At 34.3% G+C, this 18,418-nt stretch overlaps 3 protein-coding genes and 1 long non-coding RNA gene across 4 annotated transcripts; 2 read left to right on the plus strand and 2 right to left on the minus strand.

Moving 5' to 3' along the window:
• Positions 1-543: 543 nt before the first annotated feature.
• On the plus strand, positions 544-4,149 carry P5CR (pyrroline-5- carboxylate (P5C) reductase). The gene is made up of 7 exons (XM_068616479.1): positions 544-902; positions 985-1,033; positions 1,111-1,202; positions 1,676-1,748; positions 2,431-2,551; positions 2,941-3,046; positions 3,796-4,149. The coding sequence occupies exons 1-7, from the start codon at positions 702-704 to the stop codon at positions 3,976-3,978; spliced, it is 825 nt and encodes a 274-aa protein (XP_068472580.1). The 5' UTR covers positions 544-701; the 3' UTR covers positions 3,979-4,149.
• Positions 4,150-5,308: 1,159 nt separating this feature from the next.
• LYC (lycopene cyclase) lies at positions 5,309-7,277 on the minus strand. Its single transcript, XM_068616480.1, has one exon. It carries the CDS (start codon positions 6,936-6,938, stop codon positions 5,415-5,417), a length of 1,524 nt encoding a protein of 507 aa, XP_068472581.1. The 5' UTR covers positions 6,939-7,277; the 3' UTR covers positions 5,309-5,414.
• Positions 7,278-8,390: 1,113 nt separating this feature from the next.
• Positions 8,391-10,591, plus strand: LOC137813974 (uncharacterized). Its single transcript, XM_068616481.2, has 3 exons — positions 8,391-8,858; positions 9,578-9,842; positions 10,159-10,591. The coding sequence occupies exons 1-3, from the start codon at positions 8,621-8,623 to the stop codon at positions 10,391-10,393; spliced, it is 738 nt and encodes a 245-aa protein (XP_068472582.1). The 5' UTR covers positions 8,391-8,620; the 3' UTR covers positions 10,394-10,591.
• A 1,100-nt stretch (positions 10,592-11,691) lies between these two features.
• LOC150029606 (uncharacterized) lies at positions 11,692-12,568 on the minus strand. The gene is made up of 3 exons (XR_016520844.1): positions 12,410-12,568; positions 12,226-12,310; positions 11,692-11,939 (listed from the first exon to the last, which is right to left on the minus strand). It is a non-coding gene; the product is annotated as an uncharacterized LOC150029606 (long non-coding RNA).
• Between the last annotated feature and the right edge of the window lie 5,850 nt (positions 12,569-18,418).

Genomic DNA, 18,418 nt, shown 5'->3' on the forward strand with positions numbered 1-18,418 from the left:
TTATTTAATAATGAGTAACATAGAGTTGATCTTATGATTTATTTACTTCAAAATATTTCTTTGTTTCCTATATAAAAGACTAGAGGGAGTGTTTAATAATTTTTTTAAATTGTAATAATAAAAGTTAAATGTTAAGTAGAAATTAAATTTAAATAAAAAAAATTATTCATAGATTTTATTAACATCTTCGATGATTTTCTAAAAAGATAAAACATAATATTCTCCAATCACATTTAGAATTTTACATTGATATTGTTAATTTAAATTCGCTAACTACTGAATGGATTAGAGATGACACACGTGTGACATATTCACCTTTTTTATAATTAAACCAAGATAAAAAAAACTACTATAAAATATTATTTTTTTTATAAAAATCTTTACAAATTCTAAAAAGTAACAAAATAAAAGAGTATAAAAATCTTTGACTATGCACTAAAATGGCATTGACAATCCATTTTTCTATCCCCTGAAAAAAAGACTATAAGAAAAGATATTTGTTGATATTTATTGTATTTAAATAAATATTGACAAATAAAGAGTATGGTAGTAGGAACTTTGTTTAATATGATGCCAAGTTGAATATGTAAGTGGCCAAACCAAACCAATCTGTGTGAGTGTGACTGCTTCACTTCTCTTCTTTCTCTGTTTCCCCAATTCAGTTTCAGATCCAAACTGATTTCTCTGCCACGTAACCCAAAATGGAAATCGCTTCCATTCCGGCCGATACCTACACTCTCGGTTTCATCGGCGCTGGAAAAATGGCCGAGTCCATTGCCCGCGGTGTCGTCCGTTCCGGCGTCCTGCCGCCTTCTCGCATTCGCACCGCCGCACACTCCAATCCCGCGCGCCGCGACGCCTTCGAATCATTCGGCGTCAGCGTCCTCTCATCGAACGAAGACGTATATACCGTTCCCTCTCCTTTTCTTTTATCTCTGAAACAAACGTCACGCCGTTTTCACTCCTTTTCCCTTACACTCGCAGGTCGTTCGCGAAAGCAACGTCGTCGTTCTATCGGTCAAACCTCAATTAGGTATTGTTGCGCTGTCTCCGCGCTCATCATGCGTATTCGACTTGGGATTTCATTTACTGCTGTGTGTGTTGTTGCAGTGAAAGACGTGGTGTCCAAATTGACGCCTGTAATCACGAAGAACAAGCTTTTGGTTTCGGTGGCCGCTGGCGTCAAGTTGAAAGATCTTCAGGTTACGAATGCAGTGTATTTTTTTTCTTCCTTTTTGCTTTCGTTTACTTCGTTGAGTATACTGTAAATTAAGTGGGAACTGAACATGTTTTTATTTTATGATTGTTTTGTACTAACAAAAAACCAAAACAGAAAATTATTTAATTTAAATGCACTGATACTGTAAAGGATTTTTTCACTGATCAAATCACAAATCCATCCTCTCCGCTGTAAGTTTATTGACTTTTACATTTTAGAGTGCATCATAATTAAACTCGTAATAGAATAAAAGGTTGGTTCAAACTTTTATTGTATCAAGTTTCGAAAATAAGAAAACAAGGTGATATTTTTGTATTCAAAAGTTAAAAGAGGAATGAAAACTAAAAATACTTTCCCAAAGAAAACGTACTTCACATGGGCTTGTGCAAGTAGCCTTTCTCAAAATTTAATCAGGTTGTATAATTTTATGGAAAACGGCTATTTCATAAAATGTAGGAATGGGCTGGGAGCGACAGATTTATAAGAGTGATGCCTAATACACCTGCTGCAGTTGGCGAGGCAGCATCCGGTATTATCCCTTTTTCCCTCTACTTTTAAAAGCATATTGTGTTTTGATCCTCAGTTACTTTTATATGCAGAATGTGGAGAATGTATGCTGCATGAATTATTTGTATAATTTGGTATATCTCTGAATTCTAAATTGTTAGTTACTGCTTAATTGCTCTCTGTTCAAGAGTTTTTATAGAAAATTCAAATTTTCTTTGCAACTTGAAAATGCTGGTGGAATTAACTCAGTTAATTGATAATCTAGAATTTAAACTTCTCAGTACTAAAATAACTTCGTGAAAAACACATAATTTTTCTTTCTAGTCTGTGACTGTTTGGTCTAGCTGATGGGATATTTTGATTACCCTTGTGGTATTAGAATAATCTAATTAAAGGCTTGTTTTGTGATGCTAATGCCCTGTTTTGTGGACTCTACAGCTTATAATGTAACTACATTTAGAACTGGCTGGCCTTTAATATTCATATTGGTTGATGCATAAATTACATGGGTAAATAATCTCAATTATGGATAAATTACGAGGTCAAGAATGCCTTCTGTTCTGTTACATATTATGGTAATTTTGTGCCTTGTATGTTATTCTAAAAGACAATGGATGTTCCTTATTGCATTTCTTCTGCATTAATTTGCATTGTTGAGAATTACAGACTTGAATGAATAGATAACTAAAATCGAACTATGACAGTGATGAGCTTGGGGGCAGCCGCAACAGAGGAAGATGGAAGTATTGTAGCTAAATTATTTGGGTCAATTGGAAAAATTTGGAAAGCTGAAGAAAAGTATTTTGATGGAATAACTGGTCTGAGGTATGTAGATCTCATTTCTAAAATCACTGATTAGTATTTGGATATTGTCTGAGAAATCAACAAGAAGTTTCATTTCATCTTTGATAAACATGTTTCTTTTGAGGTAAGTGATGATACTAGTGCGAGGTTAGAGGATAAGGAGGGGTTAAAATGTAGGTATGCTATTCCCGTGCAATTTTAAGCTATTTACATTTTCTCCTTAATATTATGTTTCTACTTCGAATCCCATTACCATTGTAAATCAATTCCACCTGTTCAAGTGATTTGTGAGCCTTGCTCCTATTTTTCAGATTTTGTCTTGGTGTCGCTTCCGAGTTCTTTGACAGCTATAGATTAAAATTTGATGTACTTACTAAAACTTGTTTTATTTGTTTTCCTAAATTGTGCAGTGGTAGTGGTCCTGCGTACATTTATTTAGCAATAGAAGCTTTGGCTGACGGAGGAGTAGCAGCTGGTCTACCACGTGATCTTTCATTAAGTCTAGCTTCTCAAACTGTAAGTGAACTGAATGCTATCCTTCGACCATTTAATAAAATAAGTTCGTACTTCATTTCTCCGAATGTATATAATTTATATGATGCATGCTTTTGTGTTGTCTTTATATTAATATTTTTCTCAAAATCCACATATAATAAAGAAAGTAATATTTAAGACGTGTCAAATATGTTGCAACTATTAGTCTGTTTTCAATTTCAGATTATCAAGAAATAGTTAAATTTTCTATGGCATGTTATTATTAGATAAGTTGAAGATTGGTGGTCTTTCAGTGTTATTGTTAGCTTTACTGTGTATATTCGGTCTATACTTGATAAAGGTCTCCAACTACGAATCACAAATTGGATTCAAGTAATATACCAAGTGCACTCTATGTTGCTGTTTACTGGACAGTGTTTACTTTACAAATTGGATACAAGCTACCCTCCTCTATGTTGCAGTGCTTATTACTGGACAGGTGGAGCAAATTAGTCTACCAGATTTATAGAAAAGCCTGCTCCTCCACTAGTGCATCCAAATTGAGTTGACCTATCCTTACGCCTGCCTGGCCATAATTATTTATACTGGTTTTAATTGAACAACACATAGTGCCTGCGCATAGGCATGTACTCGTATTGCAAACAGAACAAAAGATAAATAAATTAGGATACATTATGGAGGCAAGTATTCTACTGAACATTACATTACCAATATTTGAAATCTCATATCTAAAGTTGTTTGCTTGACTCGTTTATTTGTGTGTTTTGCAGGTATTGGGAGCTGCATCAATGGTGTCACAGACTGGGAAGCACCCGGGGCAACTTAAGGATGACGTTACTTCTCCAGGTGGGACAACAATTGCGGGCATTCATGAGTTAGAAAACGGAGGGTTCCGTGGAACACTGATGAATGCTGTTGTTGCTGCTGCTAAGCGCAGCCGAGAGCTTTCTTGAATTTAGAGATTAGTATTATACCTTATAAACCTTTTTAGGCTAAGATCCAATTTTTACAGAATTTTCAGTTTATTTGAACTTTGCCTTAGGAGTCATTTCGGGCTAGCATAATGTATACGTTGCTTGTCAACGTTTGATGTTAAAAGTTAAAATAAAACACTTGGCCTCGAAGATAGGAGTTGCATTCGTCTCTATACATATTATTTCAAATCTTTCCGAATTTTTTCTACTGCTTAACATGAAACTAAATGTTACCTCGAATACAATTTGTTTTGTTTGGTGAATATAGATGATAATTTAACCAAAAGTTCAAATCTTAAATAATTTAATTGAAAGTTGTTTAAAGTTTATTTTTTGAATTAGGAGTAATTGGTAAAATTGTTTGTTAAATAAGCTTGCGGATATAAAATGACATGAAAAGGTCTGTATATATTTATACACAAACATACAAAAATATAATTATAGTTTTAGTTTTTTTTTCATATTTTGTGGTCTCATTTTTTCAAAGTTAAGTTTTTTACAATAAATTAAAAATAAATGGTTTAAATAGTGTAATATTTCAAATATAATTTAACATAAACATGTTACAATGTCAAACATAATTTCAAGTGGTCTGAAAAAAATATAATAAGCTAATAGGTTAAATTCATGTATTAACTTTATTTTAGCCAAAAAGGTTGATCATTAGCTAATCTAGCTAAAGAACTTTCATAGAATAATAATAATTTCTGTGCCTGCCATAAAAAGAAAATGATATAATTTTTTTTCTCAAATAAGCTCTTGAACGAAATTTGCATTATGTAATCATATTACTAATGATCACACGCAAGACCAGGATTTGGATAGCTGAAAGACATAAGAAATGAAATTGCCTTCAAACGAGTGTATAAGAATAGATCCAAATTTACTTTGAATTTAATTTAACATGGTATCAGTAAAATGTTTAAAATCTTTTAACCAATAACCATTTCAGATCTCCTTGGGCTATCCACGCCTTTCTGGTTACAGTACTAGTGCCTAGTTCTTGTTCAAATTTCGCTTTCATCTAGTGCAACATAAAAGTTTAGAGCACTGTGTATGTCAATCTCTGTAACATTTATATAATACATCGCTGCCATGTTGCTAGTGAGTTTACTAACAAATTATTCTGCTCGGATTAAAGGAAGTCTAGAGGTGGAGGCTTAAATTTCATGCATGAGGTGTATTCTGCTTATTTCCTTCGCAACCAGGAAGTCAAACTGAAATACGCCAAGTCTAAACAATGATAAAGCCTAAAACAGAGAAAGTTAGGGAACTTTTTCCTCAAAAGGGAATTACAGTGAGCAAAGAATAAATAAATATACACCATTATACATTATTGGAAATCTATAATGTGAGTAGGAAACTACATGTGGAAGCACAAACCATAGCATACAACAGATTAAAAAGAAGTAATCTTATTCTGTATCTTTTACCAAGTTGCTGATCATGTTTGCCAAGGGAAGTGTTCCCTTCGCCATAATCTCTATCCTAGATGTATTAGAAGCATAAGAAAATAAAGACAGTCCAAAAAATAAGAGCTCAGGAAGAAACAGTCTTGATGATAAGAATCCATGCCAGTAATGCGGTTCCAGATCGAAAAACGCATCAAAAAATCTCCTTGTGCCAGGTAAATCAAGCTTGAGTAAGATGTCCATACCAAAACAGAAGAACTCCCTTTGTCGCCGCCTTTGGATGGGCCATAAATCTTTCCACACTTGTGCAGATATATCTCCTCCGGAAAGTCCTCTATCAGAGCCCAGGCTCTGAACAATAGCATTAGCAACAATAGGAGCTGCAGCCAGGGTCCTTGCAACCATATACCCAGTTGAAGGATGCACCATCCCAGCGGTACCGCCAATGCCAACAACTCTTTGGGGAAGAACTGGGAGGGGGCCACCCATGGGAATCACACAGTGCTCATCTTCTTCTATACTTTTCACTCTAATACCCAAATGTTTCAACCTGGCAACCATTCTTTCCTGTATATCTTCCATTCGTAATCCAGGCCGTGCTACAAGGGATGTTTCTTCAAGAAATATCTTAGTGGATGAAAAGGGCATTGCATACAGAAAGGTGGGTATCCTACTATTTCTCTGCTTCAGCTCCTTGTCATTGTCCAGATGAGAATCTCTCCAGTCCATGAAAAGCATTTTATCTACATCATACGGGTGTTCATCAACCTCAGCCAGAATCCCATAAGCAACTTGGTAACCCGGGTTGTACGGTTTATCATACTGAACCAAGCATCTTGAAAAGCCAGTGGCATCAAGAACAACTGTGGCCTGAACAGTGACACCATCATTACAAATCAGCAAAGATTTGGTATCCTCGTGAATAATCTTGATAACTTTGGCCTGGTGAAACTTGACACCATTTGAGATACATTTCTGCATCATCTTCGACTTCAGCAGCTTCCTATTCACTCTACCATAAGGCCTATCAAGATCCTTCTTTGTTTTATCGTCGATGTAGACAACTGCGCCAGACCAGGTGGTGTCAAGGCAGTCCAGCAAATCCATGGCCTCAAACTCATCCACCCAAACCCCATAATTATTGGGCCAAATCAACCTAGGGTTTGGATCAATAGCACAAACTGAAAGCCCTGCCTCAGAAACCTGCTGCGCAACTGCAAGCCCCGCAGGCCCCCCTCCCACAACAGCAAGGTCCACCACAGCCCCCTTTGACGAATCATACAGAGGAAGTTCAAAATCCAGATTCTCCTTCTTGAATTCAGGAACAAGCTCCAAAAGGGCACTACAACTAGCCCGCAAACCACCACATTTACCCCATCTCACAAGCGATTTCTTAGAACCAAATCTAAAATCCTGATTTTGCACCCTAGAGGAGCCTGAACTGCTTAATTTCTCTGAATAACCGTGAAGTGGGTGCAAAAACTCGAGCTTGTTAGGTGTTTTGAGCAAAGTATCCATAGCAATCATATAAATTTGTCAAAATACTCAACGAATCTACAAACCAATACTCAAAACACCATCTGGGTCACACTAAATGAGACAATTTTGCACAGCCACACCAACAGTGAAGGCACAAAATGGAATTACAGTAATAATTAAAACAAGCAGCACTTGATATTTATGCTAACAGTGGAGAAAAGAAAGGGAAGAAAATGAAACATTGAAATTGGTTTTGCCGCTTTGGTAATGGTAAAGCTCGTGTGGCCACCAGACACTCCTCGTCTGAGACAATCCTAAGTGGTGTTTTGTTTTGTTACGGAAAATAAAATGAAAAAATTGGAATTGGTTGTGTTGGATTATCCAATGGCCACAATTCGGTCCATACCTTGCTCCTATATATGCCACAACCCAATTGGTTCGCTTGTCAACGTCGTAATTATACACTCTGCACTTTTCTCAAGACTTTAATATTAATACTTATCATTCGTAAATGTTAATCTTTTATACGCAAATAAACGGATATTACTAATAATAGTGAATCAAAGCTTAATTTAAAAAAAAAATTAAAAGCACATGTGTAATTAATTTCATAACTAATTACTCAATATTTTTTAATCACATTTAACAGAAGTTTTTACTCAATTTTATTTTTCATCAACAATACTATAATCCAAGACTTTTCCTAATAATGTTTCAGAATAGATAGTTTTAAGATTTTTTTTAAACGAAGAAACTATACGATGTACTCTTCATATCTGTATATTAGTGTTTATGTTTCTTAATATTACTTAATTAGTGTATCCAATACTTAACTTGTCCAAGTGAACCAAGTGCATTTCATGATTAGTCAACTTTTCAATAGCAATATGACAAAAATTGTTATTAAACATCACTATTAATATTTTAGGTAAATAGCAATATACACCTCAACAAATTCAATTAAAAATCATAAAAAAAATATTAATAATGAACCAAAATGAATTAATGTTAGAAAGTATAAGGAGTAAATGTGTAATTAAATTTTTATAAAAACTAAAATTGTATATTTACAACACCATAAAAACCAAAAAAATGGATTTAAACTTAAAATAATTAGCACAATTGAAATTAAGTTAGACTTGAAAAAAAAAAACTAAATTAGGCCTATAAATTCACCACATTCTAGTCTTGAAATTGAAAATAAATTGAGCTTTTGAAATTCTATAAAATTTAGTATTATACAATTATATAAAAGAGATGTATTTTCTCATAATCGATTTTTTAAAATTTGCATCAAATAATTTTTTTTATTAAACAAAAGCAATTTTTTATTTAATAAAAATACATATCGGTAATTACGTAATTTCTACTAAAATAATTTTGTAATATAAGTAAAGTTTTAATAAATGTATTTTTGGCAAGAATTTAAAAAAATGTTGATAGGAAAATTTTGAACACAATTTACTTTAAGTAAAACTTAACTTACTGAGATCCACTTCTACCCATTACGTAAATCAGTGTTTTATTTTTCTTCTCTGAGAATCGCAAATCAGTTTTTATACAGTGTAAATCAAATCGAAGAAAAAGTATATTATTAATTCTTTATATATATATATATATATTTTTTTTTTTTTCAATTTTGTTTCCAATCAAATATCAAATGGTAGAGACAAACTCTGTTAGTAAAGCAACACACAAGCAATAACCAATTACACGGATTAGGGGCGGCAATGGGTGATTCGTCGGAGGATTTCTCGGTGGTGGTTTTGGCGTCGGACCTCGGAATCGATGCGCGACCCTTCCTCGAACATCAACAGCAGCAAGAAGAAGATAATTGGTACGACTGTTCTCAAAATCTCTTCCCCGACGAAGATTTCTCCGATCTCGATCAGTTGCAATTCCTCCGCCTCCAAGGCACCGATAAAAACTCCAATCGCATTCTCCGCATCGTCGGCAAGTACTTCCCAGGTATTTTACTGTTTCCTCAATCAACTCAACTTAATTAATGTGTTTTTACTTTTTAGGGTTTCTTTGGTGGTTAAGATGTGCTTTATGTTAGAATATTATGTCTCTTTCTGTTCTAGTAGTTTGTCTCGCTAGTGAGATTTGATGTGTAACCTCTAGATGCTGATCAAACTAGTTTCTGTATTTTTTTCTGAAAAACACTGGGATTCACTTTCTTTTGTACTCTTCTTTTACATGTAAACTTCACTATTGTTTTCGTTTGATCTTCTATTTATGTATTTCTGATCTTTGCTCCGACGTGAGGTTGTGTGGCTCTGTATGGGAGGATAAAAATACAACTCTATGTCTCAAACAATAAGAAAAAATGGAAAAGAGAAAGAAAGTTAAGAATTAAATTAAAGCTCTGGGACTCACAAGGTGTGGCTCAAGTGCTAGTAGTTTAGGCCTTTAAGCATATTGAAAGGGTTTGATTCCTAGATGTGTGAATAGAGCAGAACGTGTGGGAGAGGAGTTGCACCTTAATTTGTATTCTACTCTCTTTGGGATTGTTTTCACTGTTTGTGGCTATTGGGATACGTTGCTTTCGAGAAAAAGAAAGTTAAAGCTCTAGTGATGTAAATTCCTATTGTATCTTTTGGAGAAGCTGTTTTGAACTTTGAATTACTTCTATTCCATTTGTATTCCATTGATTTGGCACTGAAGTGCTTTTAAATGGTGTGCAGCAACTGTTGTGAGTGCAGAGCGACTGAAAAGATATGTGTTTCACAAGATCTGCAGTGAGTTGCCGGATGAGCCATTCTGTATTGTTTACGTGCACACCACCGTTCAGAAAGAGGATAATTCCCCTGGCATAACGATCTTAAGGTGGATTTATGAAGAACTTCCTGCTGATTTCAAGGACAGGCTTCAAACTGTGTATTTCATCCACCCTGGCCTTCGGTCCCGGCTAGTCATCGCTGCTGTTGGCCGCTTTTTCTTGAGTGGAGGGTAACTAATCGTCTATTGATTCTTAACACAAACGAACATTCAAAAGCATTCTATTTAGGAGTATAATTTAGGTTGTGTTTGGATAAACTTATAGGAGAACAAAATTAAAAGTAAAATGAATAACTTTTTTTCAGTTAAAATTAACTTTTGCACTAGAGCTTTAGAAGAAAAAATTAATTAATTTTACTTAGCTTGTGCGAGTAGGGTCATAGTTGTCTTGCAACAGCTATGATTTTTATCAGTTACATTGGTTGACCCACTATCACTTTTTACACTAATCCTATTTTGCTTTTGGTAATTTTTGTTCTTGGTATAGATTATATTGGAAGATCAAGTATGTAAGCCGGCTTCAGTACCTCTGGGATGATGTAAAGAAAGGAGAGATTGAGATACCAGATTTTGTGAAAAATCATGATGATATTCTTGAGCATAGACCACTCACAGATTATGGTATTGAGCCTGATCCCTTTCACTTGTCTGGGATACCATCATCTACCTACTCATTTGGAAAGTACGAGGAGAGATGGGCGGGAAGGGATTATGTGTCGTAGTGTGTGTATTGCCTTGTTTCAGGAGATGAACCTTTGTACAGAATGACTATGGTATTTGTATTTCTTATACTCATCTTTGAGTTTCTTTGTTTTTTGGTCGTGGTGCCAAACTTGGCTGTGTACGAATAGAACTGCATGTTCTCTATGCCACAAGAAATTTATTTCTGTAGATTAATCTACAGAATAATTCCTTGTTCATACGTTGAGATACTTTTGATAGAATGTTATCGTAAACTAAACTAAAATAAGGTAAGTAAAAGAATATATGGAATATAAAGATTGTAATAATATACAATATTCATAGTAACTATGTTTTCGTTACACAAAAGTTTAGCTCTATGCGTAATACAACTCTCAATGTTTCTATCTATAAATCCTCATCAACAATTACTACTTTTGAAGGAATATGTTCAATTTCTACTCCAACTTACAATTACAATTTCAAATGGAATACAACCCTCAAATGAGTATCTGTTTTATGTTTAATACTTCAAATCTTGAAACCCCTAAAAAGTTCTGGTTCTGTTGACATCTTATAAACTATTTTATTGATATTGAGAATCTTGAAGATGTTAACTTAATCATTTTATTGGTAGTACCTCTGTATAATTCCTTTCATTGATAATTCTTTTTTATACGCAGTTTCTTTTCTTTCATCCATTTTTTATTTTCAAAATCAATCAACCCCCTTCATTTTTTTCGGATTGATTTCACTACACTTATCTGAGTATAGGAATATGGGAGGAAGATTACCAAGTCATGAAAGACGTTAAGTTGAATATGATAACATGGGCGGGTTAACATATTTGCTTTATTTATGTAGTTTTCAAAGTCTTAAAACAAGTTTTTTGATTTATATATTAACATATTATTGTATGAAATTTTCATCGAATGTGTAAATATTAATTCCTATAGTTTAAACATTAATTTATATCCTTTAGTCAAAGTGGTATGCTATCTATTCCTTTTGAACACAAGATATATATTGCAGAGAAGCTAACCTGCAGAAGTAATTTCTAAGCATTCTTGTATGATCCATACATACGGGGAAACCCTTACCATATGCTTAGACAAATGCTTATTTTGGTTGCTATGGGTATAAATTTAAGTCTTCTGTTGATCCTTCAAGTTGGGAACAATCTTTGGAACCCCATTTTTATCATATCAAATGGCAATAATCAATCAAGCATCTCATTATTCCATCATTCTAGGTAAATCTAAAACTACTGATCAGGTCACAAACAAATGGCATACTTCAAATACCAACAAGGACTAAAATATTAACTCCGTAACAGAAATGAAAGACAAAGACTCTTGTTTATTAAGAATAGATGATCAGTAATAATACATAGATGAAGCATATTACAACAATGTGATTACAAGGTAAAGCAAACACATATACGATGAAAGTCACTAAAAGTCAAACACTAACAAACTAGGAAAGAAGCAGTTACAGCCCTTGCTAACATGCCAATATAGTTCTCTAGCCAGATTTGTAGTTCAGAAGCATTCTTCACAAAGCCAGCAGCAACACAGAGCACAGAGGCTGCATCGTCAATAAGAATTTCAACAGGAAAAAAAGAGATATTAGGCGAATAAATTTGTTCATAAGCTTTCTGATATATTATGCTCTTCTGATCCAACTCCAAGTCATAGTCTAGTACTCTCGTGAATAGTTTATGGAAACTTTAGCACATATCTATTGACTCATTTCTTAATTAAACAGTTATAGATTATAGTACATATCGTTATATGCCATGCTTTTCATGCAGGATAGCATACGTATTATGAGTATATTAAGGTAATCATTCTGCAATTCATTAGATGCTTACCATCCCTCGATGAAGCCCCTGTTACCTTTCTTCTTGGAAGCAGAGAACAACTTTCTTCTGGCTGGGGGATTCTCAGTTGGGTATCCTGAATCATAGGAAAATGAAAGTGAGTTATGTAAGATCTTCAAATTAAGTAGGTTGTGTTTGTGCATATTTGTTAGAGTTGTGCTGTGTGTAGAGGAACCTAGGGGAGGTTGGTTTCCCTGAGTCTCTGGCTTCTGCATTTTGGAGAATTAAAAGTTGATTTTCTAAACAATCCTCAGTAAGCACTTGAATCAATGCAAGTGTCATTATTGAGTGAACTGTATAATGCTAATCTTTATACTCATCAATATGTTTATATACTTCCACAACTGACATTGTTTATATATATATATTATGGGGAAGAGAGAACTATCTGTGTGAAAGGACAGTATCATATAACTTATTATTTAGTTTTTTCAAGTGTCAATTAGTATTGAGGAAAAGGAAGGTTGATTAAATTGTACAAGAATTTTGATAAGAAATTTTATTCCTTGTGTGACTGTGAATTCAATTTTTCTTACATCAATCTTTTCAATTTGATGGATAATCTTTTAATATCTTCCAATGTCCACAAACTAATCAATTAACTGTAATCAAAACAAAACTGTTGCAGTTCGAATTTGGACAATAATCTCTAAATGGAGAGTGTTGAGGATATCATTTTTTTCATGAATTTTAACATAATTATTATAAAAATCACCAATTTTATTTTAAATTAAATCTTTACTTATGTATTTATAATTTAGATTGAAGAACCTTTATATTTTGTAGGTGGGTTTGTCTAATCGTTCACAAGGCCTTTTGTGAACTTTGCGGAGTGAATGTTTTGAAACGCCGCTTTCAATACTAATAACTCCGATCTTTTCAGTTTTCACTGCGTCTTTCTGTTCCTAATTGGATTCCTATTAGAAAAAAAAACACACAGAAATACGTTGAGTCTAGATTGATAGACAAATAAGATTTATCTTAGAAAACAAAATAAAAGTAGCCCTTTTATTATTTATTTTTTTCCGATTCAGAATTTAGATCCTTTGCTTAGCTCAAAGGACAAAAAAAAAAAAAGCAGTCAAGAGCACGTTATAGAAGAATAAAGGCACATAAATGCCTAATATATGCTTACTTTGTCAAACATTTTATACTTATTTGCGTATCAAACCCACTTAGATGACAATCCAATTTTGTGAAGAATATATTCCTTACAACTACGGGTAAGAATTCTTTCATTTGTCTTTATGATTAAGTTTTCTGTGGGCAGAATATGTCAATAATTTAGACATAATGTTAGGATTTGATTGGTGAGAGTGTTTTTGGAATGAATAAAGTTTCTTTCATACTTTAAAAGTAAAAAATTATATTATATTATAAAATAATAATGTTTTTAAGTGTGAAATGAATGGAATTGGTATTAAGGTATCTTGTCCTTTTAATAAAGATGGAAAGGTTTGGAGATTTGGAATTAGCAGCATGTAACATCTTTTAGGTCTTTGGAGTGAAAATGTAATAGAAGGTACAAATTTCGTCTTTCTTTAACTTTGTTGTTGACATGGCTCTTACATGCAAAATATTATTTACAATGCATATATAGAAAAGGGAAGGAGGAAGAAGAGAGAAGAAATATGAAAAATTAATCTGTGTTTTAATAATGCGAGTCTGAATATATAGAGAGAGAAATATAAGAAATGAAACTGAACTACTTTTAAAGTGAGGAAAATAAAAAGTGCATATATAATATTATCCTTCGCTGTCACAATGCATCAAATGAAGTCTTGAAAACTTGCTAGTTCAGAAAGAAAAATGTTGAGTGGAATAAGATTTCGAGAGAAAATAAATTTGTATGAACATATATGTTGAATCAAGTGTGTTCAAGCTTTGAAGAATCCAAACCCTTTGAAAGTTGATGAAAGGCTGGATGTGCTTGTTGTTGCTCAGCTGTCTTTAGATAGGATCTGGAGTAGAATTTATGTGTAAATCCACTCTTGATTGAATCCAAAGCATCAGCATTCTCAAACCTTTTAATTGAAAAATGTTTTTCAAACTAAGTGAAAAACAACTTGTTGTTTTGTCGAAACAACCGATTGTTTTATACTTAGGTGTTTTTAGAAAGGTTGAAAATTGTTTTTGATGGTTGACTTGCTGTCAAACCAAAACAACTGATTGATTTGTGAAAACAACCGATTGTTTGTTTTGGGACCATAACAGAAAATTGTTTTGTGCTTTGACTGAGCTTTAAATGATTTTATAACTGAATACGCTCCAGTTTTAAAAGCTTTGACCAAGCTTTGAATGCAATAAATAGTTTGTTCAAATTTTGTAACAAACAACTAAGTTTTAATCAAAGAAAAACAGATTTGAGTTTTTCACTGATTTTTCTTTTGAAAGAGTTAGAGATTGCTTTGAGATTGCTTGGATCAAAGAGAGTGTGATATAGGATTTTCATCTTGTATTGATTTAAGATATGTTTTGTAACAAGTGTAATCCTTTGTACCTTTGAAAGAAACTATGTGTGTATAGCTGAAAAGTGTTGTATGAGGTTGTCAAGATCAGCATTCTTAGTGGTGTTGTGCTGAGCCAAAGGAAGTGTTTGTCTTGAGGGGATCAAGGTCACTTCTTTGGTGGTGTTGTAAGTAATCTAGGGTTGATTGCTTAGTGGATTCCCCAGTGGTTTCTGGGAAGACTGGATGTAGCTTTTGGTTAAGAGTGAACCATTATAAACCTCTGTGTGCATTCTCTCTATCCTTAAACTCTTTAATTTCAGTTTTATATTTGTGAACTGGTATAAACAACCGATTGTTTTTTTGGTGTTGTGCTTATTTGCTTTGTGTTTTGGCAAACTGATTTCTTAATCAAGTATTTCTTGAAGTAATTTCATTCTAGACTTAAAAGTTTGCGAAAACTCTCTTTAAACCATTCACCCCCCCCTCTAGTTTAAAGTCATACATTCTAACAATTGGTATCAAAGCTAACTTCTTGAAAGTTATTCAAGTTTTCGATCCTAAATCTTTTATATGGCTGGAAAACTATCTTTTGAGGAAGGTGCTTCAATCTACAAACCACCTTTATTCTTTGGATTAAATTACAAGTATTGGGAAGATAGAATGAAAATCTTTGTGGAATCTATTGATCAAGGAATTTGGGATTCAATCGAGAATGACCCTTTCATTCCAAAGCTTAAAAAGAATGGTTCTTTTATTGCAAAATCTTGGTCCCAATGGACCAATGAAGAATGTAAGATGGCCAAGCTTGATTGTACTGCTCAAAACATAATAGCTTCTGCATTAGATACTAAGGAGTTTTTCAGGATATCAAAATGCAAAACTGCTAAAGAGATGTGGGACACACTCAAAGCTACTCATGGGAACATCAATGAATCAAAGGAAGTAAGGTCAAGAAGTCAAGCACGAAGGAAAAGAAGGCAAAACAGAAAAAGCCTCAACCTCTGCTTCATGGCCAAAAAGGAAGATGACTCAAGTAGTGTAAGTTCCTCTAACTCCTCAAACTTTGAAAATTACAGTCAATTGCTTCAAGCCTTTCAAGAAACACATGAAGAAGCCACTAATTGGCCCTCTTGAACAACCGGTTAAAGAGAATGAATAGCTGGCTTGAAAACAGAGTCAAAACACTAGAAGAGGAATTGGAAAATTCAAAAACAGATTTTCAAAAACCTTGAAATTGTTTACGAAAACTCCTCTTCCAAGTGTGATACTCTTATTTGTGAAAATTGCGAAAATCTTGAAAAGAAAGTTCATTATCTTGTTAAAACTGTGGACAAGCTTTCTAAAGGTCAATCCAACTTTGAGAATGTCTTGGCATCTCAAAACTCTGTTTTTGGAAAAGCTGGATTGGGTTTTAACCCACAGAACAAGCAAGATAGATTTTCAAAGTCATTTTCAAAACTGCCAGAAAAACAACTGATTGGACCATCGAAACAACCGGTTGTTACGTGCTTCTATTGCATGGAAAGAGATCATTCTGTCAGATTCTGTAAAATCAAAAAATATGTTGTTCCTAGGGGCATTATGAAGTGGATTCCTAAGTGTAGTAAAGGTTCAAATGATGAATGTAAACCAAATGGACCCACAATCATAAGGGGACCAAATCTTTGTACTTGAAATCTTCTTTGTAGGAAAACTTGGAGGAGAGCATGCAACAATGGTACTTGGATAGTGGATGCTCCAAGCACATGACTGGGGACAAATCAAAGTTTCTAAGCATCTCCTTTAAGCAAGAAGGGCACGTTACCTATGGGGACAACAACAAGGGGAGGATTCTTGGGAGAGGATCCATAGGAGATAAAGATATCTTGGTCATCCATGATGTTCTCTATGTAGAAGGATTAAAGCACAATCTGCTGAGCATTAGTCAATTGTGTGACAAGGGATTTCAGGTTATCTTCAAAACAAACACATGTGAAATCTGTCTCCCCAACACTAAAGAGGTAATGTTGATAGGTAAGAGAATCAATAATGTTTATCTTCTAGATATCTCTTCACCATGTTCAATTAGTTGTCTTCTATCCAAGCAAGATGAGTCTTGGCTTTGGCATAGAAGAATTGCCCACATTCACATGAATCACTTGAACAAGTTAATTTCAAGAGATCTTGTGATTGGGCTACCAAAGCTCAAGTTTGAGAAGGATCATGTTTGTGAAGCTTGCCAAAAGGGGAAACAAGTGAAAAATTATTTTAAAATAAAAAAATGTTGTTTCTTCTTTAAAACCTCTTGAGCTACTTCACATGGATCTTTTTGGACCTTCAAGAACCATGAGCCTTGGTGGAAATTATTATTCTCTTGTTATTGTGGATGATTTTTCTAGGTTCACTTGGACTCTCTTCTTGGAATCAAAAAGTGATGCCTTTTCTGCATTCAAGAAGCTTGCAAAACACAAAGAACAACAACATAGGTTCAATAAGAAGTGATCATGGAGGTGAATTCCAAAATGAAAAGTTCAGCAAGTTCTGTGAAAAGATGGGGATTCTGCATAATTTTTCTGCTCCAAGAACTCCACAACAGAATGGTGTGGTGGAGAGGAAGAACAAGTCCCTTGAAGAGCTAGCTAGAACAATGCTAAGTGAATTTTCTCTTCCTAAGTATTTTTGGGCTGATGCAATTAGCACTTCTTGTTATGTGATGAATAGAGTGCTAATTAGGCCAATTCTGAAGAAGACTCCTTATGAACTCTTCAATGGAAGGAAGCCAAACATCAATCATCTCAGAGTTTTCGGTTGCAGCTATTTTGTTCTCAACAATGGAAAGGAAAACCTAGGGAAGTTTGATGAAAAAGCTGATCTTGGTATCTTCATAGGGTATTCTTTAACAAGTCATACATACAGAATCTACAACAAGAGGCTAATGACTGTAGAAGAGTCTGTTTATGTTGTCTTTGATGAGGTAGATCACAAAAGCATTCAAATCCCGAAGACCAGTGCTGAAGAAGATGAGCAGAACATCAGTTTGGAGAAGCTGGACATCAGTGCAGAAAAACCCGATTGAAATTCTGCAACAGAGTGAGTTTCCCAAAGAATGGAGGATTCCTAGAGATCTATCAGTGGAAAACATCATTGGGCAGATAAAGGAAGGTGTCTCAACACGTAGCTTCATCTCAAACTTCTGCAGGCACACTGCTTTTGTCTCTCAAATTGAACCAAAGTCAATTAATGAAGCTCTCAATGATGAAAAATGGGTTGAAGCTATGTATGAAGAGCTGAATCAGTTTGCAAGGAATGAGGTATGGTTTCTTGTCCCTAAAGCAGCTGAGATGAACATCATAGGTTCGAAGTGGGTATTCAGAAACAAACTGGATGAGGATGGTGTGATCACAAGGAACAAAGCAAGGCTAGTTGCCAAAGGCTACAATCAAGAGGAGGGCATTGATTATTGTGAAACCTTTGCTCCTGTTGCAAGATTGGAGGTTGTGAGGTTACTGCTGGCTTTTTCATGTATAAGTGGTTTTAAACTTTTCCAAATGGATGTCAAGAATGCCTTTTTGAATGGCTACATCAATGAGGAAGTGTATGTGGATCAACCACCGGGCTTTGAAGATCATCAACATCCTAATCATGTTTTCAAGCTGAAAAAGGCGTTGTATGGGCTGAAGCAAGCTCCAAAGCAGTGGTATGAAAGGCTTAGCAACTTCTTGCTGTCTCATGGCTATGAAAGGGGAATGATTGAC

This window comes from Phaseolus vulgaris, chromosome 1 (assembly GCF_051622355.1).
Source record: "Phaseolus vulgaris cultivar YP4 chromosome 1, ASM5162235v1, whole genome shotgun sequence".
Taxonomy (NCBI): domain Eukaryota; kingdom Viridiplantae; phylum Streptophyta; class Magnoliopsida; order Fabales; family Fabaceae; genus Phaseolus; species Phaseolus vulgaris.